This window comes from Saccopteryx leptura, chromosome 4 (genome assembly GCF_036850995.1).
Source record: "Saccopteryx leptura isolate mSacLep1 chromosome 4, mSacLep1_pri_phased_curated, whole genome shotgun sequence".
NCBI lineage: Eukaryota > Metazoa > Chordata > Mammalia > Chiroptera > Emballonuridae > Saccopteryx > Saccopteryx leptura.
The window spans coordinates 56,893,909-56,920,339 of record NC_089506.1 but is presented as its reverse complement, the minus strand read 5'-3'; the positions used below and the strand labels follow the sequence as shown (position 1 = coordinate 56,920,339).

At 35.5% G+C, this 26,431-nt stretch overlaps 1 protein-coding gene across 1 annotated transcript in view; it reads left to right on the top strand.

The window, feature by feature from the left end:
• The window catches only part of GPC5 (glypican 5), a 1,847,257-nt gene that overhangs the window by 1,372,441 nt on the left and 448,385 nt on the right, over positions 1–26,431 (top strand). Inside the window, exon 8 of the mRNA XM_066383702.1 lies at positions 18,205–18,261. Within this exon, the coding sequence (XP_066239799.1) occupies positions 18,205–18,261 (57 nt within the window). The remainder of the gene's footprint in view (positions 1–18,204; positions 18,262–26,431) is intronic.

Below are 26,431 nucleotides of genomic sequence, written 5' to 3'. Positions count from 1 at the left end.
ACACAACCCAGTAACAGAGCCATATTGAAAGGATAAAAATTTATCCATCATTAATTTAGAGTTTTAAAGGAATCACTTTCATATATGGTATGTTCCAAATGTAATAAATTAATACCTATGCATTATTATGTAATAAATACATATATCGACTAGAACAGGGGTCGGGATCTATGGCTCGTGAGCCAGATGTGGCTCTTTTGATGGCTGCATCTGGCTCGCAGACAAATCTTTAATAAAAAATAATAATAATGTTAAAAATATAAAACATTCTCATGTATTACAATCCATTTATTTCCTACCACTCATGTTCATGGTTGCGGGTGGCTGGAGCCAATCACAGCTGTCCTCTGGGACAACACCAAATTTTTATTGGATAATGCGTAACATACATGGTTCATTGTGAGGGCAGGAAGTAAACTTCCCTCCTTTTTTTTTTTTTGTATTTTTCTGAAGTTGGAAACGGGGAGAGACAGTCAGACAGACTCCCGCATGCGCCCAACCGGGATCCACCCGGCACGCCCACCAGGGGCGATGCTCTGCCCACCAGGGGGCGATGCTCTGCCCCTCCGGGGCTTCGCTCTGCCGCGACCAGAGCCACTCTAGTGCCTGAGGCAGCGGCCAAGGAGCCATCCCCAGCGCCCGGGCCATCCCTGTTCCAATGGAGCCTTGGCTGCAGGAGGGGAAGAGAGAGACAGAGAGGAAGGAGGGGGGGTGGAGAAGCAAATGGGTGCTTCTCCTATGTGCCTTGGCCGGGAATCGAACCCGGGTGCCCCGCACGCCAGGCCAATGCTCTACCGCTGAGCCAACCAGCCAGGGCCAACTTTCCTCCTTTTAATCAAGTAGTCAGCTAGCTAATTGCAGAAATGCTTTTGACAAAGAAGATGGCTAAAAGAAAAAAAGATGAGGAGTATTGTACTTTTCAGCAGGAATAGACAGAGGAATTTGCCTTTGTGGAGAGAGCAGATTCTGCAGTATGTCTAATATGCAATGATAAAATAGCATTGATGAAATGGTCAAATATAAAGCGGCACTTTGACACATGCCATACTACATTTGCATCAAAATATCCAGAAGGGGACAGCAGGAAGAAAGCATGTCAAGAGCTCCTGTGCAGAGTGCAAACTAATAAGCAGCTACTCCGTGTTTGGATCCAACAAGGTGACTGGAATTCGGCTAGCTTTGCTGGTGCTTTACCAATTGTGAGAAATGGAAAGCCATTCACAGATGGGGAGTATGCCAAAACATTCATGCTTGATGTTGCCAATAAACTTTTTGACGACTTTTTGGATAAAGACAAGATAATCAAATGAATAAAAGACATGCCTCTGTCGGCAAGAACTGTTCACGATCGTACCATCATGATGGCAAATCCAACTGAGGCAACACAAGTGAAGGACATAAATGCAGCACGACTCTTATCTCTCGCTTTGGATGAGTCAACAGACATAAGTTATCCCAGTTCAGCCTGATTGCAAGGTATGCTGTTGGTGACACACTACATGGGGAAAGTCTTGCTGTTTTGCCTATGAAAGAGACAACAAGAGGGAGGATTTATTCAAGTCTTTCACTGAGTTCGCTAAAGAAAAAATCTACTGATGTATAAACTTATTTCGGTGTGTACTGATGGTACTCTGTGCATGGTGAGGAAAAACAGGATTCATAGCTCTTCTTCGTGAACATGAAAAGAGATCTATCCTAAGTTTTCACTGCATCCTACATCAGGAAGCACTTTGTGCTCAGATGTGTGGCAAGCAGCTTGGTGAGGTAATGTAGCTGGTCATTTGGATGGTCAACTTTATTGTTGCCCGAGCTTTAAATGATGGCCAGTTTAAAACCCTGCTGTATGAAGTTGGAAATAATTATCCTGGTCTGATTCTAAACAGCAATGTGCGTTCGTTGTCAAGAGGGAAGGTGCTCAGTGGTTTTGCGACTTGTCTGAGCAAAATCTGGACTTTTCTTGAAATGAAAAACTTCAAGCATCCTGAATTAGCTAACACTGAGTGACTCCTGAAGTTCTACTATCTCATGGACATGACTGAACATCTGAACCAGCTCAATGTGAAAATACAAGGCATTGGAAATACAGTCTTATCCCTTCAACAAGCAGGGTTTGCATTTGAAAATAAGCTGGAACTCTTCATTGCTGACATTGAAACAGGTCGTTTACTATACTTTGAAAAACTGGGAAAGTTTAAAGATGCATGCATAGCAAGTGACCCTGCTCAACATCTTGATCTCCAGCAGCTAGCGGGCTTCACATCTAATCTCCTGCAGTCATTCGAAGTGCGCTTTGGAGAATTTCATGAGTGCACTAGTCTTTTAAGTTTATCACTCATCCACACGAGTGTGCAGTGGACAGCACTGACCTGAGTTACATCCCTGGTGTCTCCGTCAGAAATTTCGAGCTACAAGCTGCTGACCTGAAGGCCTCAGACATGTAGGTGAATAAGTTCAAGTCACTGAATGAAGATTTGGAAAGACTTGCACAACAGCAAGCAGAGTTGGCGAGCAAACACAAGTGGGGAGAAATGAAAAAACTTCAACCCGCGAACCAGCTGATTGTCAAAACTTGGAACACACTTCCTGTCCCTTACCACACATTGCAGCATGTGAGTATTGCTGTACTGACAATGTTTGGCTTTACGTATGCATGTGAGCAGTCTTTTTCACATCTAAAGAACGTTAAGACCAACCTATGATCATGTTTAATGGATGGAAGTCTCAATGCCTGCATGAAGCTTAACCTCACCACGTATCAACCCAACTACAAAGCCATCAGCAAAACTATGCAGCACCAGAAGTCGCATTAATGGTAAGAAGCACTTTATTCATCATTGGTTAGCAACAGCATAACAATGTTATTAAAAAGAATTCAGAGACTTATTGTACTTTAAAAGTGTTGGTCTTACATAAAATGTACACATTTACTTGTATTTAGTGTTAAACATATTGTATGGCTCTCATGGAATTACATTTTAAAATATGTGGCCTTCATGGCTCTCTCAGCCAAAAAGGTTCCCGACCCCTGAACTAGAAGTTTTGTGTAAGATCAAAATTAGTTGAAACATGAAAATCTAAAGTGTATCAAATGCGCCTGCCTCATGAAAAATGTGTGAATATTTCCTAATACGATCTAGGGATGATCATGTCTTAACAAATGTCAATGCATTTGATGATATAAAGATTCATCTACAGCCTGACCAGGCAGTGGCAGAATGGATCAAGCTTCGGATTGGGATGCAGAGGACCCAGGTTCAAAACCCAGAGATTGCTGGCTTGAGCGTGGGCTCATCTGGTTTGAGCAAGGCTCACTAGCTTGAGCCCAAGGTCGCTGGCTTGAGCAAGGAGTTACTCAGTCTGCTGTAGCCCCGTCAATGCACATATGAGAAAGCAATCAATGAACAACTAAGGTGCCACAATGAAGAATTGATGCTTCTCATCTCTCTCCTTTTCTGTCTGTCTGTCTGTCCCTATCTGTCCCTCTCTCTGTCTCTCTCTCTCTGTCTCTCTCTCTCTCTCTGTCTCTGTCACACACACACACACACACACACACACACACAATTCATCTAGGGAAATAGCTTTTGCAGAAATCAATGCAATATAATAACTATAGAAACTCAAAAATAATCAACACATTATAGTTAAATCAATTATTCTCCCTTCCAATTTTTTTGTATTATCAATGGCTTATAATTAGCATGTGTAGTTTTATTGGGAGATAAGTGATCTTATTGCTTTTACATAAAGATATTTAATGTAATCCAATTAGTGTTTATCAAGTAGCTAACTACATGCAAGCATGCAATCAGTATGACAGGAAATATTTATTTTTAAATTATGAAAGCAGATATTTAAGTATCATTATCTTTTTTCTAGAAATAATATGTCATATATTTTTGGGTACACAGGCATTTTTTATTTTTTCTTATCAAATGCAGGGGTCATCCATTTTTCCTAAGAGAAAAAAACAAGTGAAAGCACTTAAATATTATGTTAATTTTTTTATGGCTTCATACCACAATCTCTGTTTTGTTCTTCTTTTATTTTATTTGTGATAGAGACAGAGAGAGAGGGACAGATAGAGACAGAGAGACAGGAATGAAGGGAGATGAGAAGCATCAATTCTTCATTGAGGCTCCTTAGTTTCCTTAATTTTTCATTGACTGCTTTTTCGTATGTGCCTTGATGGAGGGTGTGGGAGGCTACAGCTGAGTGAGTGACCTTGGGCTCAAGCCAGAGACCTTGGGGTCATGTCTATGATCCCATGCTCAAGCCAGAGACCCCATGCTCAAGCTGGTGAGCCCACCCTCAAGCCGAATGAGCCCGCACTCAAGCCAGAGACCTTGAGGTTTCAAACCTGGGTCCTCTGCATCCCATTCTGATGCTCTGTCCACTGCGTACCACCTGGTCAGGATGATTTTCTTCTAATTTTCCATTGTATCTCTCACGGGTCTCCTTTTTGGCTCTCTTTCTTTTAAATATAAATATTCCTTAAAAGATACTTGGCAAATAAATGTTGGATATTTCAATCTGAACAGTCTGACATTCTCTCCAGTTCAACACATATAACACTAGGTATTTTCTTATCCTAGACTGCATCTCCAAAGTTTTCTATTTCTCTTCATGGTTATTTAATGTTTGCAGTGTCTCAAGATAAATTTACTGACCCGGTTCCACCCTAAGTCCCATCAAATTAATCTCCATTGTAACCTTATATTTAGTTCTCTAATACTTCATATCAGAACCACCTGGTTTGACAAATGTCCTTATTTATAAAAGACAGATTTAAAAATTTTATTTTGGGAAATCATGATAAAATAAACACATAAGTTAAATATATACAATGTCTGCATATAATGAAAATGTATTATTTTCCACCTAAACCTACTCATAGACGTACTTCTCAGAAATCATAATATTAGCTAATATTTCTAAAATGTGATGATTAGTGCCTATATGTCTGACACTGGCTAAGTAAGATCTTTCATCCCATTCCATATCATACCCCCAAAAATTACTACAATAACTCTATTACAAAGATTCTATTTTTATCACCTGTTTAAAGATAAGGAAAGGAGTGACTTGATTAAAGTCATATAACTAAGGTGTGGCTATCCAGATTTAAAACCAGGAGGTTAGATTTAGGAGCCTATTTTCTTCACTTATCTCCTTTAGAATCTTTGTAATAGTAAATTATCTTTAGCTTTTTTTTCTGTATTTCTTTATGTCCATAATTCAGTATTTATTTATTTATTTGTTTATTTTACAAACTTTAGACAATGCCTATAGGTTCCCCATAGGGACAGAAAAGGGTTCAGCTTATTTTCCTTAAACCTATTTTAATTGCTTCTCTCTTCTAAATACATAAATGATTTATACCTTTATTTTAAGTTCTTTTACTCAAACAGTGACATATTATAAAATACTATTTTACGCCTTACTTTTCACCTAAGTTCATGCTAATATTATGTCTGTATGTTCAAGTTGTGTTGTTACTTTTAATGGTTATCTAAAATTCTATACTACAATACACTGTAATTTATTTACATTTATTCAATTAGTCACCTATTGGTGCATATTTAGGCACTTACATTCTTCTTTCACAAATGATACAACATAGCATATGGAACATCTGTGATTCCAGATTTAAGAATACTTCTCTTTGAAGTAAACAAAGCTCACCATAGAAGTTTCAGTTCTCCCAGCAGGTTAGTTATTTCATCTAGAGCCTCTTCCCCATCCGCTCTCCCCACCTAGAGTACAATCCAGGTTGTCAATCCTGTCAATAAAAGTGGAACAAAATGCTGAAAGTCACTCAGTCTGGGAACCTCAGTGAACACCCTTGTTTAGCCCTGATTATCACTCCTGGCTTTTATGTGCCAACTCTGAGCATGTTCTTTGCAGGTCCTCCCGAAATGATGAGTCCCTGCTTGCCCCATAGTGGCCTACCCTGCAATGTTGTTGTTCTCCCAAGTTTCAACCTGCTTTCCATATTCAAAAAAGTGTTTCATAGTTCTTATGCAGTGGAAAACTTCCCAAGTCTTTTTATTAGTTCCATTTACTTTTTGAAAACCAGATAAAAAGTATTTTATATATTTAGAATGAAAAATTATATTTACTTTTAAATGAAATACTTTATTGCAGTGTTTATTGGAGAAAAAAGGAAACTTCACTTGTGTTTTAGTGTGTTTCTGAGTAATTTTTATGTTTATCTACATGTTTAACTGTGCTTTCTATATACTTCTTCACCCACTTTGCACTCAGGTTGATCCCATCTAATATTATATACAATTCAGAACATAAAATAAGTAAAAACCAGAAAATTAGGAACTATAACTGCAGAATAGAGGCCCAATTTGAAAAGTAGATATGAAATAGAGACCATAGGGAATACTCAAGTTACAGTGCAACTGACTCATCTGCTTACCAAATTATAATATATTAAACTATAGTAGAGCTGTGAAAATGAGGAAAGAGAGAACTAGTTAAACTATGATGGAAAATTGTGCTGCTAATCCCTCTAATGAGTTTGTGATTAGAGATGTGCTACTGCTATTCGGACCATTACCTGGGCTCACTCAATTCTGGCTGCCTCTTAAAGTGAGAGCATGTTATTGCACAGATTGTGAATTTGGAGTCTGAATATATATGTAAAACAATTTAACCTAGTATTTATTTAAGGAATAATATTTGTTTTCTACATTGGTTGCATTTGAATTTTGAATCATGGTAGGTTGGTTTCTAAGGTGGGACCTAGCAAGGAGATATTTAAGGATGAATTTGACTATATATATTTTGCCTCTATGATAACCTAAAAACCTAACATTTTTATAAGCTAGGTCTCTTTTGCATTGCAATTGGCTGATAATTAACTTGGGAGATAACTTTAGATAAGTTAACCAGGTTTGATATATGGAACAATACATGATTCTATATGAGATTCTTATTGTCCAATATTAAAAATATGCATGTTCCTCAGGGGAAGAAAATTATTTCTTGGAATGTAGCTATGATATTAATTTGAGAATGACTGCAGTAAGGAAAAATTGGGTGAAAAAGAGCATGAGCAAGATAGTTGACAACATTATGAATGAAAACCTACCTGACAGTGATGAGAAGAAAATAACTAAAAACTGGACAGTGCTGAGTGTAATAAGTAAGCCTGGTGAAGCCCTATGAGATATTCATTAAAAAAAATCAATTCCAGCTGTTACTAGGAGTATTTTTTTAATGATTCCATTAGGGTCAAGTCATCTTGCAAGACACATCCTTAAGTTGACTGACCTGATATATAAGCTTAAACTAACTACTTTTAGAAGCTTGTGTAAATTAGAACCAAAGACCTCATTTAGTGATAAAAAATCTTTTTGTTCCAGCCCCTTAATTGATAACAAATGTTACTTATGATAGATGAAGAGGATATATTCACCAAAAGGTATTTAGAATACAAAAAATTGTATTGTCTCAGAAACATATGAATAGATAGATACATTAAAGTTGATTACTAAGATAAAATAATTGACTAATATACAGTCAGTCTGTATCAATTTTTTGTGTCCGACCTTCATTTTTATTGGGCATTTTTGACCAATGTTTTATTAACTATTAGTCAGCCAAAAAGAAGAGTCCTAATTCTGCCATTGGAAAATCTATTGATCTATTCATTCATCCATCCACCTATCTATGTATCTATCTGTGTGTGTGTGTATGTATGTATGTATGTATGTATGTATGTATGTATGTATGTATGTATCTTTCTAATTCCAAATATCATCTGTTTTTTTTCTTTCTTGACCCAACATATTAATAGTCTTATTGTCTCTATCATAATAACCATGGCTGTTGCTGATCTTATGATAAGGATCTGATCTCCTGTCCTAAACCATGTCTTGGCTAAGTTAAGCCATATTTCAATTTGTTTGTCTTGTTTTGACAGGGGAAATCATTCTAAGTATGTCAAGTCTGAAAACATCACTTGAATAAGTTATTCCCTAAGCCATTCCCCTGCCTCCTAAAGCCTGGACACTTTCTTATAGAATCCACCCGAATCCTGGTTTTACTGATGCCAACTTGCCCAGGACTATTACAATAGGAGTGAGTTCTTTCACTAAAGAGTGGGTATTTGATTATTATTGGCTGAAATATGTCACAGAAATTGAGACTGAATAAAGAGAATGTCAAAATATTCCAATGATCAGTTGGTACTGACAGCTTAACTAGTTCACATTATATTTTATACCCAAAGTGTTCCCAAAAGTTTGACATTTTCCATAGGAAAATTTACACATAAGGCTTGACATCTACTTTATTTATTCCAACCCCTAGGGTGGAATTTAAGAATACTCCTGTACAGCTAATCATTAGTAATCGATCCTACTGATCAATAATGCATTTGAGTGTGAAATCATACAGCTAAACAAATAAAAAACCTATAGCTAGGAAAGAAATCTGGCAAATATTTGGCTTCAAGTAATTCTTAAAATATAATTTTCCTCATTTATACATAAATGAGGAAAGAAAAATCAGGATTCCCAATAAATGGCTTAAGGACAATTAGCTAGCTTTTTAGGGCAAATACTTTAGATCTTAACTACATGCATTACTAAAAAATAAATTATTTTCATATTAAAAGTTAAAAACAAAAAATGACCAAAATATACTGTTTATAAAAGAAAGTACTTTATAACTATAATATCAATAGGATAAGATTAAAATAAAAAGGTTAACAGAATAATTTATATCGATGATATAGATATAGATAGATATATGTACATCTGTCATAAAAGCCATTCAAAATTAAAATAATAAGGGGTTCAGCCTGACCTGTGGTGGCACAGTGGATAAAGCGTCCACCTGGAAATTCTGAGGTCGCCAGTTCGAAACCCTGGGCTTGCCTGGTCAAGGCACAAATGGGAGTTGATGCTTCCAGCTCCTCCTCTTTCTCTCTCCCTCTCTGTTTCTCTCTCTCCTCTCTAAAAATGAATAAATAAAATTAAATTAAAAAAATAATAATAAGGGGTTCATCTTTGTAATAAAATATTTTGTAACTAAGAAGAATTATTAATGACATAGCATGAATTTAAAAAATCATATTTATATAGTTTCATGAGAACAGGGACATTTTCCATCTAGCTCACATATATATTATTTATAGAATGCCTGGCATATAGTATGTGCTTAGAAAAATTGGAAAAGCATTAATATAAAAAAAATGTTTTGTGCTCTAATTAATAGTGCTTATGACCATAGGATTATAACCGATCTGGGTATCTACATACTACTATTCAGTACTTTTCAAAATTTCTAAATCATGTTCCTATATCATTGGGGGAAATATTATTTTTAAAAATACTACCTACTGCCTGACCTTTGGTGGCGCAGTGGATAAAGCGTCGACCTGGAAATGCTGAGGTCGCCGGTTTGAAACCCTGGGCTTGCCTGGTCAAGGCACATATGGGAGTTGATGCTTCCTGCTCCTCCCCCCTTCGCTCTCTCTCCTCTCTCTCTCTCCCTTTCTCTCTCCTTTCTACAATGAATAAAAAAATAAAAAAAAAACTTATAAAGATACTACCTACCAACAAATTGTTGTTATGCACCATCCACTAAGAAAGGATAACTTCTCAAAGAACTGATCTCTGATTTTGGGAGTTGAGTGCAGCATCACTTACTTCAGAATCATCTGCTGTGTTTACTTAAATTGCAGATTTATGGATCAGAGTAGGGACAGGGTAGAATCTACATTTTTACCACATCATTGTGTTTCTGATTTTACTATCCAGGTGGTGCTCACCCACATTAAAAGAAGAAAATTGAGAAAATGAAAATTCATAAAAAATTGTAAACAGTAGGAAGAGTGGCTTTTTAAAGGAGTTTCTTAAAAAGCCTGATGAAAGTGATGGTAAATTGGTATAACAAACTTCATGAGAGTCTATGACTGTATGAAGGATAATTAAATCCTAATTCAAGGACTAAAGGAGTCATCAGCAATCAATATCATTGTTTACACAGAAAAATCTTTCTAAACTTTTTTTTAAATTTTTTATTTATTCATTTTTAGAGAGGAGAGAGAGAGAGGGAGAGAGAGAGACAGAGAGGGAGAGAGAAGAGAGAGAGAAGGGGGAGGAGCTGGAAGCATCAACTCCCATATGTGCCTTGACCAGGAAAGCCCAGGGTTTCGAACCGGTGACCTCAGCATTTCCAGGTTGATGCTTTATCCACTGCGCCACCACAAGTCAGGCAGAAAAATCTTTTTAGATAAACTATATGACTTAGAATTTGACTTTTAAGCATACAAATACAAAAAATAGTTTTCACAGTAAATGAAAACTTTTCCCAACATAGGAAGCAAATCATGAAAGGCACTATAAAATATTTATAAATTAGTAGTCTTTGATGCTGATTAGCACTATGAAATAATTTCTGATAAATGCATAGTTTAAATTTTTAAAAAATCTCTTATGCCAGTTAAATTCTTTTGATAATCTAAGACTCTGAATTTCAGATAATCTTAATACATATAAACCACAAAGCATAAACTACTTTTTAAATTCCTATAAATTACTATGTACAGGCACAGGTCGAGGTGTTATTAAATGGTCAGAAAGACAACATTCCTGCTCTCGAGGAGGTTCCATTCTAATGGTTGAACGAACACAAACAATAAACACATAAACCTATAGAAAAGATAATTTGAGATAATAATGACTGTAATAAAGAAAATAATAGAGGACAACATGATTTTGTGCTATTAAAAAGGCAGCTTTCTTTTAGCTGAAGGTGGCGATCAGAGAAGCCCCTGTGAAGAGGTGGCTTTGGGCTAAATCATGAGACAGCCACACAAGGGCCTGTAGGAAAAACACTTCAAGAAGGTTAACAAATGGAGAGCTCTGAAATATGAACAAATTAATACAGTCAAGATTGGAAGCAAGGCCAGAAGATGGAGATGAGGCAGCATAGATAAAACAAAGATAAATGAGGCCGTGGTAAGGAGAATTGCTGGGAAGCTATTGGAAGGTCTAAAAAGGAATAACATGAATAGCTCTAGGAAGATTACACTTACTGTAATGGACTGAATATTGGTGTTTCGCCAACATTTATATGTTGAAATCCTAATCTTAGGTATTAGGAGATGGAGCCTGTAAGAGTTAATTAAGTCTTGAGGATGGAACCCTCCCGAATGAATTAGTGCCCTTAAAAATGGAAACCCTGGAGAGCTCTCCACCATTTGAGAATACAATGAAAATTGGGCAGTCTGACACCTAGAAAAAAGCTCCCACCAGAATCTCAGACTTCTAGCCTCCAGAACTGTGAGAAATAAATTTCTGTTGTTTATAAGCCACTCAATCCATGGTAGTTCATTTATAGCAGCCCAAACTAAGACACTGACCTTTTAGTTTACAAGGACTTATAGTTCAACTAGGAAGTAAAAAGGAGACTGTTTAGAAGGTTGTGTTCTAGATAAATCAGGAGGCTTGAACTTGTGTTGAGGCAATAGATGGTGATAAGTGATTAGATATGTGGGTAAATTGACTCTAGGAAGTATCAGAACAAGAGGACTTGAGGATATATACAAGGTGCTATGGGCTGAATTGTGTCCTTCCAGAATTCAAAGTGGAAGCCCTTATGCCCAGTGTGATGGTATTTGGAGAAGGGCCTTTGAGTTTATATGAGATCATGAGGACCAAACCCTTATAATGAGATTAGTACTGTTATAAAAGAGACTCTCTCTTTCTCTCTCCCTCTCTTCTTCTCCCTCTCCCTCTCCCTCTCCCTCTCCCTCTCCCTCTCCCTCTCCTTCTCCCTCTCCCTCTCCCTCTCCCTCTTTCCCTTGTGAGATCACAGCAGAATGCGTCCATTTATAATCTGAGTATCTTGGACTTCTAGACTCTAGAACTGTGAGAAAGTCAAGTTTAAACCACTCTGTCTATGGATATTCTGTTATGGTATCCTGAGCTGAGTTATATCTATATATACATTAGGTTTTAGCCTGAGAAACCTGGTGGCATTTTTTACAAAGTTAGAAAAGACTTGAAGAGTAAGTTTAGTATGAGAGAAAGTTAAAAAAGGTATATCAATTAACTGGCAAGTTGTTAAATACAGAGTTGAATTGTTTTTAGTGTAGGGCTTAAGAGAATGTTCTGGATGACCGTAAATAGTTGGTTATAAAGGTAATACAATTTTAGACTAGATAAGATTATTAGACAAAGCATGTATAGAGTATAAAAGAATATCAAGAACTCTAATTTGAGAAATTTGATAAGATCATCAAATCAGGGGTTAGCTGGGAAGATAATCAGTCAAAATAAATGGTTTTAGATATTTAATACTAAGACAAGTTTGTGTGCTGATGATAAGAAACTACAGAATGGGAGGAATGTATAATGCAGAAGAAAAAGAGGATATTCACAGAAGTAAAAGACATTGAAAAAGTGAGAGGAAAGGGATCGGAGCAGAAATAAAAATTGGAATACATTTTTCATTTTAACCAGGGGTAGTCAACCTTTTTATATCTACTGCCCACTTTTGTATCTCTGTTAATAGTAAAATTTTCTAACCGCCCACTGGTTACACAGTAATGGTAATTTATAAAGTAGGGAAGTAACTTTACTTTATAAAATTTATAAAGCAGAGTTATAGCAAGTTAAAGCATATAATAATAATTACTTACCAAGTACTTTATGTTGGATTTTTGCTAAGTTTGGCAGAATAAATCTTTATAAAACAATGTACTATAGTTAAATCTATCTTTTTATTTATAGTTTGGTTTCTCCACTACCACCCACCATGAAAGCTGGAACACCTACTAGTGGGCGGTAGGTACCAGGTTGACTACCCCTGCTCTACCCTGAGCAGAAGGCTGAATATATGAATATATAGGCAACCAGATAGATGAGTTTCATGAATGCAAGAAAAGGCTGTTACATAGCATTACCTGGAGTTGTATAAATGAATAAAAAATTTTGATGAGATATGAGACACAAATAAATGAGAACTCTATAGTACATAAAATGGAAAATAAAAAATATTGATCTGAAGGTAGAAAGCTTGATATCTTAATGGCAGAACTGGTATCATTATTGGAGATGACAGTTCATGACTGACAAGATATAAAAAGTTGAAGCTGAGTGTATCTAGAATTGAGAAATCAAGGTGCTAGATAGATTATCCATATTAATGTTATCTTCAATAATTGATATAGACATAGAGTTGAATAAAGCAGAAAACCAGAAGCAGTCAATATATGAATTATAATTCAATAAATGACAGGTTAATAGATTTTTTCAAAAGAGGGCAAATTCCTGACTCATTGTATTCTTAAAGGGGTAGGAAGCTTGGAAAGAGTAAGGGGGGGAAAGAGAGTTTGGAAATAGCAAAGAATGACACCTATCTCTAAGAAGTAATGATCATGAAGTATGCCTTTAAAAACAGGCTGCACATGAAAAGGATTCTCAAGAAGAAGGCAAGTATAGATTTGAGGAGAGAAGTGTAGCTATGAAGTTTATATCTTGGAATATCAGAGAGTAAAATAGAAGGATTACATAGTCATTCTTTACATAGTCTAGCAATGTTAAGAATGACTTTGAAAATTTTTTATTAAAAAATTAAAATAAGTAGTCAGGAGATAGTTGTAAGATTTTCTCTAGGATCTTCAAGAACTGATGTTCAGTAACATATTTTAAATGTAGCTTAGAATTACCTTTCTCTTACAACATATTACCTAAGTATTGGCTAAGTAGAAAGCCCTGCAGGGGGTGACTAAGTGTATAGTAGGCACTGAAAACACAAACACACACACACACATACACACACACAAACTCACACACTTACACTCATTCAAATACTCACTCATGCATACTTAATAAAAAATAATAAAGTAGAAATAATATCATATCATATCATACTGTATTATCAAGAAAATCAGACTTATTGTTATACCTTTTGTTAAGTATATAGCATTTCCCAGTAAACCAAGGAATTATATCCTAGCAAACAAGAAAAATGTAGCACTTAAAATGCCTATAATGTTGAAAGAAGAAAGAAATGCAGTTGTTTCTGTGACTGCACTAGCTGGGAAAGAGCAAAACTATTGAAGTGACAAAAGCAGTACCTTTGAATTAAATATAAATGAATATACTAGCCTTTCACTCTTAGATTGTTACTCAGCATTTGTAAGCCAAATTTTTTTATCTGGAAAACTAGGATTTTGATTTCTGCAATGTAGCATTGTTGTAAGCATTAAAAACAGCAAAGTGATAGTACCTAATTGAAAGTTTTTGTAGAAGGTCCTCAAAAATTAATAGTTGCTGGCCCTGGCCAGGTGACTCAGTGGATAGGGCATCCTCCCAGTGTGCTGAGGTCATGGGTTTGCTCCTCCATCAGGGCACATACAAGAAGCAATCAATGAGTTCAGAGTTAAATGCCACAACTGAGTGGAAGAAGAAGTTGATGCTTCTCTCTCTCTTTCTCTCCTTTCCCCCCTCACTCCTTCCTCCCCCTTTCTTCTTCTCTGTCTCTCCTATCCTTTCTCTCAAATCAATGGAAGTAATTTTTTTTTTTAAAAATTAATAGTTACTGAAGGCATTCTGCTATTTTCTGAGACAGGCTGGACTTATATAACACATGGATATCAAAGATAAGACATTTATTTTTATTCATTAGGGATCAGACTGTTGTTCTGTTATTTTAACCTCTCTTTATGTTGTTAACAGGTTGGATTACACTCCTAAAATAAATTTTAGGCCTGCTCGGTTGGATAGAATGTCAGACCAGTATATGGATGTTCTGGGTTCAATCCTTGATCAGGACACACAAGAGAGTAACCATCTACTTCTCCCCCTTATCATCTCCCCTTTCACTCCTTCCCCTCCTTAGCCAGAGGCTCAATTGGTTCAAGCATGGCTCTGGTGCTGAGGATAGTTCAGTTGGTTCCAGCAAATTAGTCTCAGTTGATTTAAGCATTGGCCCCTGACAGGGGTAGCTGTGAGATTGCCAGTGGATCCTATTTGGGGTGTATGTGGCAGTCTGTCTCATTGTCTCCCCTCCTTTCACTTAAAAAAAATAAAATAAGCCTGACCAGGTGGTGGTGCAGTAGAGAAAGCATCAGCCTGGGACACAAAGGACCCAAGTTTGAAACTCAGATGTCGCCAGTTTGAGTATGGTCTCATCTGGCTTGAGTGCGGACTCACCAGTTTGAGAGCAGAGTCACTAGCTTGAGCGTGGAATCATAGACATGAGCTTGTGGTCACCAGCTTGAGCCCCAATATCACTGGCTTGAAGCCCAGGTCACTAGCTCAAGCCCAAGACTTGAGTAAGGGGTCATTGGCTCTGCTGGAGCCTTCCAGTCAAGACATATATGAGAAAGCAATCAGTGAACAACTAAGATGCCGCAACAAAAAATTGATGCTTCTCATCTCTCTCCTTCTTATCTGTCTGTTCCTGTCTGTCTGTATGTCTGTCTCTCTCTGTCACAAATAAATAAACTAATAAATAAATAAAATAAAATGAATTGTCAACTCTTAAAAACCAGTTCCCTCACCTGATCAGGTAGTGGCACAATGGATAGACGATTGGACTGGGATGTGGAAGACCCAGGTTCAAGACCCTGAGGTCGTCAGCTTGAGTGCAGACTCATCTGGCTTGAGCCAAAAGCTCACCAGTTTGGATCCAAGGTCGCTGGCTCAAGCAAAGGTTTACTTGGTCTGCTAAAGGCCTACGGTCAAGGCACTTTGAGAAAGCAATCAATGAACAACTAAGGTGTTGCAACGAAAAACTGATGTTTGATGCTTCTCTTTTCTCTCCATTCCTGCCTGTCTGTCCCTGTCTATCCCTCTCTCTGTTCCTGGAAAAAATTCAGTTCCCTCTACATGTTTTTTGATATTTCAACTAAAAGTAGAAACCTATATTTGCATATTTGATTCATTATATTCTTCAACTTCAAAGAGCCATTTTTAATATTTTGATACTCATGAAGCTATAAAACTTGCTTTCAACAAACAATGAACTTTTAGCTCAAAGAGGAGAAGAAAGCATCATGGATGATATAATAGAGCAGTGGGATAGACAGAAGACTCACCTAATTCAGCAGCGGGTGAAAAGGAAATTGGTTCCATTGTTTCAGATAGAGAGATGTGGGAGAACTTAGGGACTAAAATTTCAAGACGAGGTAGACAGAAAAGTAAAAGGGACATGAAATAACAACTATACAAAGCTTTTCCCTGAGAGTTTGAGGGTCATTTTTAACGGGATAGAGGTAGATACAGTGAAAAGCAAGGCAAGTATGAGGGAATTTTTATTGGTTACTGCTGCTGCAGCCCTTAGCAGATGACAGAAATTAGTTTGAGAAAGCAAATCAATTTACTATAATCAGTACATTATGAGTTTTGGTGGGTAATTAATAATTTATATGAAGTGGTGCTTTAATGAGTATATTTTGCACTTCAATGAATTGGCAGAAAGGCATTAATCATGTGGTAAAGTCAGAAGTGTAGCTTGAAATTTCTTTAGCAAAGGAAAGAAAGGTGTTTATTATTGATGTCTTATAGTGGAGTGACCTCAAGTCCATACCCTACTTATTTGTTGGAGGAAAAAAATACTTTTGGCTGATATAATGTGCTCTAAATATCTATTGCTGCATTTCAAAACACCCCACAGGTAGTGGTATAAAACAGGGAATATTTTTTTATGTTCATAGAATCCATGAATTAAATTTTGAATAGGTCAAAGAAAATAATGATGTTTTATGGTTCCTGGAACTTCAGCTGTGAAGACTCGAAGACTGAAAGTGAGTTGATTGTTAGATACTGGACATTTGAAACCACGTTCATTTACACACAAATCTGGAGGTTGATTGCTAGCCTTGGTTCTGGTTGTCAGCTTAAACACTACCACGGCCAAATGGCCTCTTTGCTTCCAAAATGAACATCTCTAAGGGTCCAGACTGAAACTGACTAACCTTTTATGAGCTTTCCCCAGAAATCACAAAGCATCCTTTATGCAGTAGTCTCAAACTAGGTTAAATTAAAGGAAGGAAACAGACCCCATTCTCACTGGGAGGAATATTCCATTCTAAAATACAGACGGCCATTTTTGGAAAGTCCACTGTTAACATGGGACAAGTAATATCAATTTTGCTGAGTATATGTTTCTGGGATCTATTCCTGAAATTCTGTATCCTCCTTGATACTTATATATTTTTTCTTTACTCAGTGTTAATATCTTGTTCATTGCTAATGAAGGCTAACTCTTACATAAAAGTTAAAATTTAGATAATTTTCTGTGTGAGTGCACAATATGGTGTTCCTGATTTTAGTAACTAGTTATTTGTTTGGTATTATCATCATCTATGTGTCATCTATAGATAATAATTTTTTTTCAATTGTTAAATGTTTTTTACACAATGAATGCTACACAGTATAAATACACCAAAAAGAAACTTTAATGAGAAATGTTTTAGGAGGCACTGGATTTCAATTAGATTTTGAAAGCCAGAAGGACATTCTCACTACACTAAAATGATTAATGCCAAGACCAGTTCAGCTGTGGGCATGCACGAAAGGAAGGCACTGCAGAACTTAAGAAAAAACACACACAAGACACAACATACAGAAAAAGATGAGTACAGGGGACTCCTAGCCTCTAGGACTGAGAGCCCAGATCACTGCAGCCTCTTCGTATTTATTGATCTCTTTGCTCATTAAGCAAATTAGCAGAGCCTGGGTTCAGGTGCAGAGAAGGGTGATTAACTAACGTCTTTCAGGTATATAAAGAAACGGCCATAGGGATCAACTGTTTTCCTTTAAACACTCTTCCCAGTGCTTGCAAGGGCAGTGCTCTGTCCCACGGGACTTGGCGTTCCAAAGTCCACACAAAGATTTGTCTCAGCACCACAGTCTAATTCCCAGCCCTTTTCCCACAGATTAAGATTAGTAGTTTGTGAAAAAATTGAGTAATATCAGATAACAATTTAAGGACAAGTTTGTTTCTAACCCTAACCTAAAACCTTTAACTAAAACCCAAGTCAAAGTTTTAAAACAGCTTCTGAGATCCTGTCTACCTTATCAATGAGAAGAATTGGTTGTTCAAGACAAGGTAAAAATTTATTAAAGGTAAAAATAATTTAATTTAATTTAATTTAATTTATTAAAGGTAAAATAATTTAATAACAAAGGTAAGATTAGAACCTAGGTCTTTTGATTTCTATTTTAGGTCAAACAGAGCTGCAGTATTTATACCATATTTTTGCTGATATGATCATGCTTAGAGGTAACTTGGAGAATTCATTACTTATTATCTTTTACATAACTTTGTTTTTTTTAAAATCACATTTTAATAAAATTATAAGTGATAAGTGCATTAGTATTATAGATATAATAGTTTTACATATCCAAACTCTCAATAATAAATGATACAATTGCTTAACATGAAGTTAATATGTTTCCCTAAACTAATATAGGCTTTCATATTTATAAAGCATTAGTTCCATGTTAATTGAAGCCAATAGCATGTGGCTTTCATTTTTGTAAGTCAATTGAATAATGTTGTCATCACATGAAGATTTTAATTAGTATTTCTAACAATTTTGTAATTATTGACCAGGTACATAGGTTAAACTTGGTATTTAATGAGTGAGTGTTCAATGTACTTCAACACAGTACCACTAAATATTTGTCTTTTAATGTAGAATAATCATAATAATGAGTTATACATTAGACAATATATTTATAATGTATAATCACAAAGTTAATACTTATTGATAACAAGGATTTGTATTACTAAAACAACCTCAGGAAATTACTCTTTTCTTGACAAAGTAAAGGATTGATTATCAATTTTCCAAACTCCCTTGCAATGGAAGTTCATTTTATTTAGAAAAAGTATTTATCAGTTAGTTATGGTCCTATACACCAGAAGAAGAAAAATTTACCTACCTTGGCTAAGCGAAAAAGACATTATCCAGAGCCATGGAAAATGTTGGAAAAATGGTTTATAATCAGGATGATAATTTTTTTCAAGATCTTATTAATTCATTATATCATGTAATCTTAGGACAGAATGGAATTTTAAATACCATTGTTTCCTAAACTTGGTACCATAGAAGTTGGAAAACACTTAAATACCTTAAAGATAAATTGATAAAAAAATAAAGTTAAGAGAAAACTCTAAGGATATCAGGTCTCTTATTTAGAAATGATAAAACTTTTCCAGAGATATTAAATACCCACTTAGGGTGACTTTTGGTTAATTCAAGTTAGAATCAGAGATGGGTCTCCACAAAAAAGGAGCCATTGAATTGTCCCTACGGAGATCATATTAACTATACACAAACAGATACAATGAGATTTGACTATCAATATTAGCATTAAGCTAAATTTGTCTAATTAAAATTTGAAGAAAAGCAAAGAATACATACCAGTAACTATCAGTGTTTTTATTGTGACTTATTTTGAATAAGGCCACGAATCAGCATAAAGGATAGAACTACAGTAAATATATAAATAAATCTGGAAGGTAGAGGGTTAAAAGTATATAACCTCTAGGGAAGGTTTCTTCAAAAACTAAAAAAAGTGTAAGTAATGCAAAAAAATTAGAAAGAAATAGAGACATTTTGTCAAAGGGAGAAAATGATTCTGTTCTGGGCAAGAAGAACAAAATACTCATCGGAGAATTTTAAAAGGGACTGACATTCTATCAGAAATGTGATGTACAGGGAAGATTTATAAAGACAAAGTAGACATGTCTAAAAAGAGAACTGAGTCATGAGCAAGCTATGAGGATGGATATACATGTGAGAAAAGAAAAACAGGCCATCACTGGGCATTGCTTATAAAGGAATAAAAAAACCTCAAAGGACTGAAATGTCATTATTTTGTCAACCAATGTATTTATGACTTTATGTATGAGTGTGTGTGTTTGTGAACATAGGTAAATCAGGGACCATTTTATTTCATTAAAATAATAACTCAATATGAAATTTAGCAATAGCCTAATGTTTAGAGCAAAAGTCTAACTTCAAGATTGATGCCGAAAAACTGACAGAAGCCTTATCTAAATTCATAAAAACTTTAATAGGAGAAACTTACATAACACGGGCAAAGCAGCTGCTCTGGTGGCGGCAGGTGGGGAAAACCCACACTGCTTTAAGATTGAGGTCTTTTTTTTATAGGGGGTTAATAGCGTAAAGGGTATTAACAGCAAAACCATATGATGGGTACTCACATAGACCACCAGAGAGAACAATGCATTCCTAAGTTACAAGATAATATCGGGCAGTTGTTACACTCTACATTCACTAGTCTCCCTCCTAGGACATTATGTTTTTCTTGGCTTTCTGAGCAGTCAGCCCAGTGTAAGGTCACAGAGCACATCAGATGCCTTGATGGCGGGAGCCATCTTGTATCTCTATAGTGAGTTCCCCTACAACTAACTTTGGCAGAATATAGTCAGGGCACTATGTCATTTAATTCAATAATAAACAACATGGGATTTACACTTTATATTTTTAAAATAGAGCTCATTATTTGCTAAAAGTACATGTAGCAAAAAAAAAAAAAAAAGGAAAAATACATGTAGCCACCACCAGTGATCCTAAATTTAAGAGATCTATTTAACTAAATATGTATATTTTATATTAATATTTTTTAAAATTATAAATGGTTTATTTTATTTTTGATTAAATGTATTCAGGTGACAAAGGTAATAGTAACCAATTGATTAACTTGACTGGGGTGAATATTATTATTTTGATATTATAGTGATGCTTTCTGGCCGTGGATACTATTCAGTCAGTTAAGATTCTATTCAGTCAGTTAAGATTCTAATCACTGTACTTATCCTTGAATGCTGATAGAAAAGTGGCTCAGAATTTAGTTTTGTGTTAAGGACTTATTTTGTGGAACCAACTGAAATATGTATTCTTTTATGGCTAAAATTCCTGGGGCTATTTGGAAAATTCTATCTCAGATTTTATACAATCCAGAACATGGCTGTATGTTTCATGTGTGTAAACGAATACACACACACACACACACACACACACACATACACACACACACCCCTTCTTTGCTGTCACAGAATTTGGTCATTTGTATTGCATTTCTGGGAAGCAAAAAACTCTTCTCTCATTGTTTTTGACCTGGCAGTCTTATATGTTCTACCAGCATCCATGATACTCTGGCAAGCTAACTTGTTAGCTTGCAACAAAGTCTCAGGCTTTTCACAGTTCTTAATACAACTTTCCAATTCTATTTCTTGCTGCTCTTTATATTCCAGTTTGCATGAAATTTAAGGTGCATTATTCACCCTTCCCAATTATAACCTGCAATATTTTATCTTAATGGATAAACTGCTCTTCTATAACTTTCTACTCAGAAAAATTCTTTGCACATTCTTTTTGAAACATTTTTGTGCTCAAATCATTCACAAGACAGAGATCTGACCTTTTAATATTTAGATTATATTGCTGGGCTAATGCACACTACCTGCTACTTTATTTTGCATTAAGACCAGTTTTATATGAGATTATTCAGTATATAATCTTCATTTTGGCTAATCTGTCTTTATTATTTTGAGTGTCATGATTTTCTAATTTTAGGAAGATAATGGGGGATATGTAGACCATGTATTACACAGTGCTTCAGTGGGGTATGGTGTGGTACCTGGTGGTATTTCACTTCACTTTTATTCCTGGAGTTTAAAATAGACTAGAAACACAAAACAGATTGACAACAGTCAGAGGGGAGGGTTTTGGGGTCTGAGTGAAAAAAGTGAAGGGATTAAGCAAAGAAAAATAAAAGCTCATAGAACCAGATAATAGTGTGGTGATTATGGGAGGGAATGGTGGGATGATGGAGGTGATGAGGTAGTGAACACACAGTGCAGTATACAAATGATGTATTATGGGATGGTATACCTAATGATTTATTATGGGATGGTATACCTATGTAATTTTGTCAACCAATGTCACCCCAATAAATACAGTTTAAAAAATTTGTGGTAAAATGAATATAACCTAAAGTTTATAATTTTAATCATTGCTAAGTGTCCACTTCAGTAACATTAAGTATAATATTCACACTGTGGTACCATGAACATCCCCATCAATTTTCAGAAGTCTTTTCATCTTGCAAAACTGAAACTCTGTCCCCATTAAAAATAACTCTGTGTATTCCCTGGTACCCACAATTTTACTCTAAGAACTCGACTACTCTAGGAACCTTGTAAGTAAAAGCATACAGTATTTGTCTTTTCGTGAGTGGCTCATTCTACTTAGCATAATTTCCTCAAGGTCCATACCTGTTGTATGACACTGTGATTTCCTTCCTTTTCAAGGTTGTATAATATTCCATTATATGTCTATAGCACGTTTTATCTGTACTTCTGTCAATAGACACTTGGGCTGCTTCCACCATCTTTGTTAATGTGAAACATGCTGCAATGACCATGGATGTACAAATATCTCTTTGGTACCCTGCTTTTAATGATTTTGGTTATATAACCAGAAGTGAGATTGCTGGATTAGATGGTATATGTTAGGTGAGGGTTCAGGGGCCCTTATTAAAACCTCAATTAGCCAGGAGAAACTTTGAATGATTTGGCTCTAGGGCAGTTCCCATAGCTCTCCTTCCATCACTTATCAAAACAATCTGTTATAGTGATCGACCATCACTTCTCCCCTTATTTCCCCATAAAGGCTAGCCTCCTGGCTTCCCATCAAGGTTAGCCCCCTGGCTAACATTGTTTACTAAGCCTATAAATGCTTGAATACCGAGTCACTTGGGGCTGAAGCCACTAGGGCAGTGGTTCTCAATGTGTGTGCCAGGGTGCACTGGTGCTCCCTAGGAGATTTCCAGGTGCACCCTATGGTATTCCAGAGAAATATATACCTGTTGGGGACCAAAAAACCAACAGGGTTTTTGGAGTTTAGATTTTTGGGGGACAGACGTGTGGGGAAATGGCTATAAATTGAAAGCCTGCCCAACCCCCCACCTCACTTGCCTGATTAGGTTGCAAAAGTCTGTTAAACTGTGGTGCTGGATTGTTTACACTACCCCTCATGTTCCCTGGAAAGACTGGAGGCAAGTTTCTTCTATCCTTTGGTATAAAGTTAAGATGATATGTATGGTGGGGTTTTTTGCACTCAACACAATTAAGAGTAAAAAGAGAGGAATTCTTCAATGAATTGATGAGGAAATGAGAGTTTGCCTTTCAAATATATGCCCAAACATTGAAGAAATCGCTAGTGCACATTAGGCTCATGTTTCTCATAAACACAAGAATGAAAAACTTAACACATTTGCATTGGGACCTGTCTAATTTACTAAATCTTTCTAAGAATGTATTTATATATATAAAAAGATAACTATTGTCTTTTTTTAAATTTTTAACCCCTTTTTTATAAATCTAAAAAGCATAACTTAAAGAATGTAACATAAAAATGTTTTTAATGTCAGAATAAATTTAATTTTGTCATATTTATTTTGTTTAATTACCATAAAAGCATGCTTAGACTTTCTATTTTTTTCTTTGATATTTGACTTAATTATTATAACATATTTCTCAGGAATTTGTATATAGTGCACCTACAATTATTTGTAGGGTTTTAAATGTGCTCTGACTTCAAAAAGTTTGGGAACCACTGCACTAGAGTCTCAGCCCATCTGTATGCAGACGCATAAATACATTTCTTTTAAAACTCATCAAGCATTGTGGGTGCGTCCTTCAGCGACCTAATAGTATATACACTTCACTTGTATAGGATTAACATTTTACAGATCTTCATACTAAATTGGATTTAATTTTTTTCTTTATTCCTTTCAAAGTCACCTATTTCTCTGTGAAGTAAAGATCTAAAAATAATAAAAGTAGTCATTTCAAACAAATTAGCCCATAAAAATATTTTAGGGCTTGTCTCACAGTTTTCAGAAAAAAAATAGCTACACATTTGGGCTTGTGTGACATTTTTTAAGGAAAAAAAGCTGTAAATGTGTTGTAATCCCTTTTTGTTGGTTTTTTCCCAAAATATTTTTTAGCCCCAACCCTCACACCTCCTCCCTTTTGACAACCATCAGCTATTTTATTTTTTAAATTAATTTATTTATTGATTTTAGCCAGAGAGGAAGGGAGAGAGAGAGAGAGAGGAACATTGGTCCATTACTGCATGTGCCCTGACAGAGGATGGAACTGTCAACCTCTGTGCTTCAGACCAATGTTCTAATCAACCAAGCTATTTGGCCAGGGCTTAGTCTCTATATCTATGATTTTTGTTTTTGTTATGTTTATGTTTGTTTGTTTGTTTGTTTGTTTGTGTTAATGTTACACATGTAAGTGGGATCATATGGTATTTATCTTTGTTTTAATTAGGTCACTTAGCACAATACCACCTGTGTCCATCCATATTGTTGCAAATGGCAAGATATTATTCCTTTTTGTTACTGAATAATTCATATCTTCTTTATCCATGCATCTTGCAGTGGACATCTGGGTTGCTCCAATATCTTAGCTATTACGAGTAATGCTGCAATAAACATATATAATATCTATAATATATATTTAATTATTGTTTTTATTTTCTTGAAATAAAACCCAGAAGTGGAATTGCTGGGTTATATGGCAGCTTTTTAAAAATTTTTGAGGAATCTTTATAGTATTTATATAGTAGCTGCATTGATTTTCAATCCAACCCACAGTGCAAGAAGATTGCTTTTCTTTACATCCTAACATTTTTTGTTTGTTGATTTATTGATGACAGCCATTCTGACAGGTGTGAGGTGATATTTCATTTGGATTTAATTTGCACTCCTCTGACAATTAATAACATTGAGCATACTTAAGTGTCTATTGCCCATCTGTAAGTATTCTTGGGACAAATGTCTATTCAAGTCTTCCGCTCATTTATTAATTGGATTGTTGTTTTAGTGTTAAATTGTATGAGTACTTTATATATTTTGGATATTAATTCCTTATTGGATATATCATTTGAAAATATTTTCTCCCATTCAGTAGATTATTTTTTCATGTTGTTAATAGCTTCCTTTGCTATGCAAAACTTTTTTATATTTGATATAGTTTCACATTTATTTATTTATTTATTTTTCTTGAGAAAATATACCCAAAATTTATCTTTTTATTTAAAGTATCCAGCACTATGCTTGATCTAAAATTTTAAATAAAAATTTAAATCAATCAACAAAATGAATATTTTAAGGTTTCATCTAAATTTTCTTTAAAAGATCCTTTAAATAACCTTAATTAAAGGAGAAATATGACTGAAAACAGGATAGGAATGTATAACTTTTATATTTTTCTTATTATAGAAAATAATATTATTTATTTATTTATTTATTTATTTTTTTTGTATTTTTCTGAAGTTAGAAACATGAAGGCAGTCAGACAGACTACTGCATACATAGAAAATAATTTTAAATGGAGTAAGACTGAAAGAGAAATAAATGTCAGCACTCAAACCACAATTTCAGAACAGGAGGTGGTTTGAATACTTGGGTTTTTTTTAATTTTTATTTTGTATTATTAAGTGAGAGGTGGGGAGGCAAACAGAAAGACACTCACAAGTGCCCTGAATGGGATTCACCCAGCAAGCCCCCTATGGGGCAATGCTATACCCACCAGGTGCTGTTGCTCTGTTGCTCAGCAACCAAGCTATTTTAGCACCTGAGGGAAGGCCATGGTGCCATCCTCAGCACTCTGAGCCAACTTTCTCAAATGAGCCATGGCTGCAGGAGCGGGTGGGAGAGAGAGAGAAAGAGAGAGAGAAAGGAGAGGTGGAGTGGTAAAGAAGCATATGGTCGCTTTTTCTGTGTGCCCTGACTGGGAATTGAACGCAGGACTTCCACATGCTGGGCTGACTCTCTACTGCTGAGTCAACTAGCCAGGACCGAATACTTGGTTTGTATAAGCAAACATTCTACATTGCTCTTTTAGAGTTGCCTCTGGGAAAAAAAAATGGCAAGTTGAAACAAGAACATCAAGACAGTCACCTAAGGAAGTATGTTGGAGAAAAAGACATCAATAAAGTCAAGTTTCAAACCAATGACAAACATTGAGTGCTGGATTATTCACTGAATTACTAATTATGCTGCTGTTTTGGGAGTCTTTAGATAGAGATCTAAATGAACAAATCTATAATAGACTTGTTAATTGCATTTTAACATTGAGAACATCGTGGCTTAACGATGCTGCTTAAATTACCCAGCAAACATCAAATGATGTAATTTAAAGATGAATCCATTATTCACTTAAAAATAGTATACATATTATACTTTAAAAATATACTTTTACATCAAAGTATAAAAAAATGTAGAGTTTTAATTATATATTTTTAAACATTGCATTTAGGTTAATCATTCCATACTCACTGAGCGAGCTTGAACTCTTTCAGAAAGTGTGCTTTAGTTTGCTAATGCTGCTATAACAGATT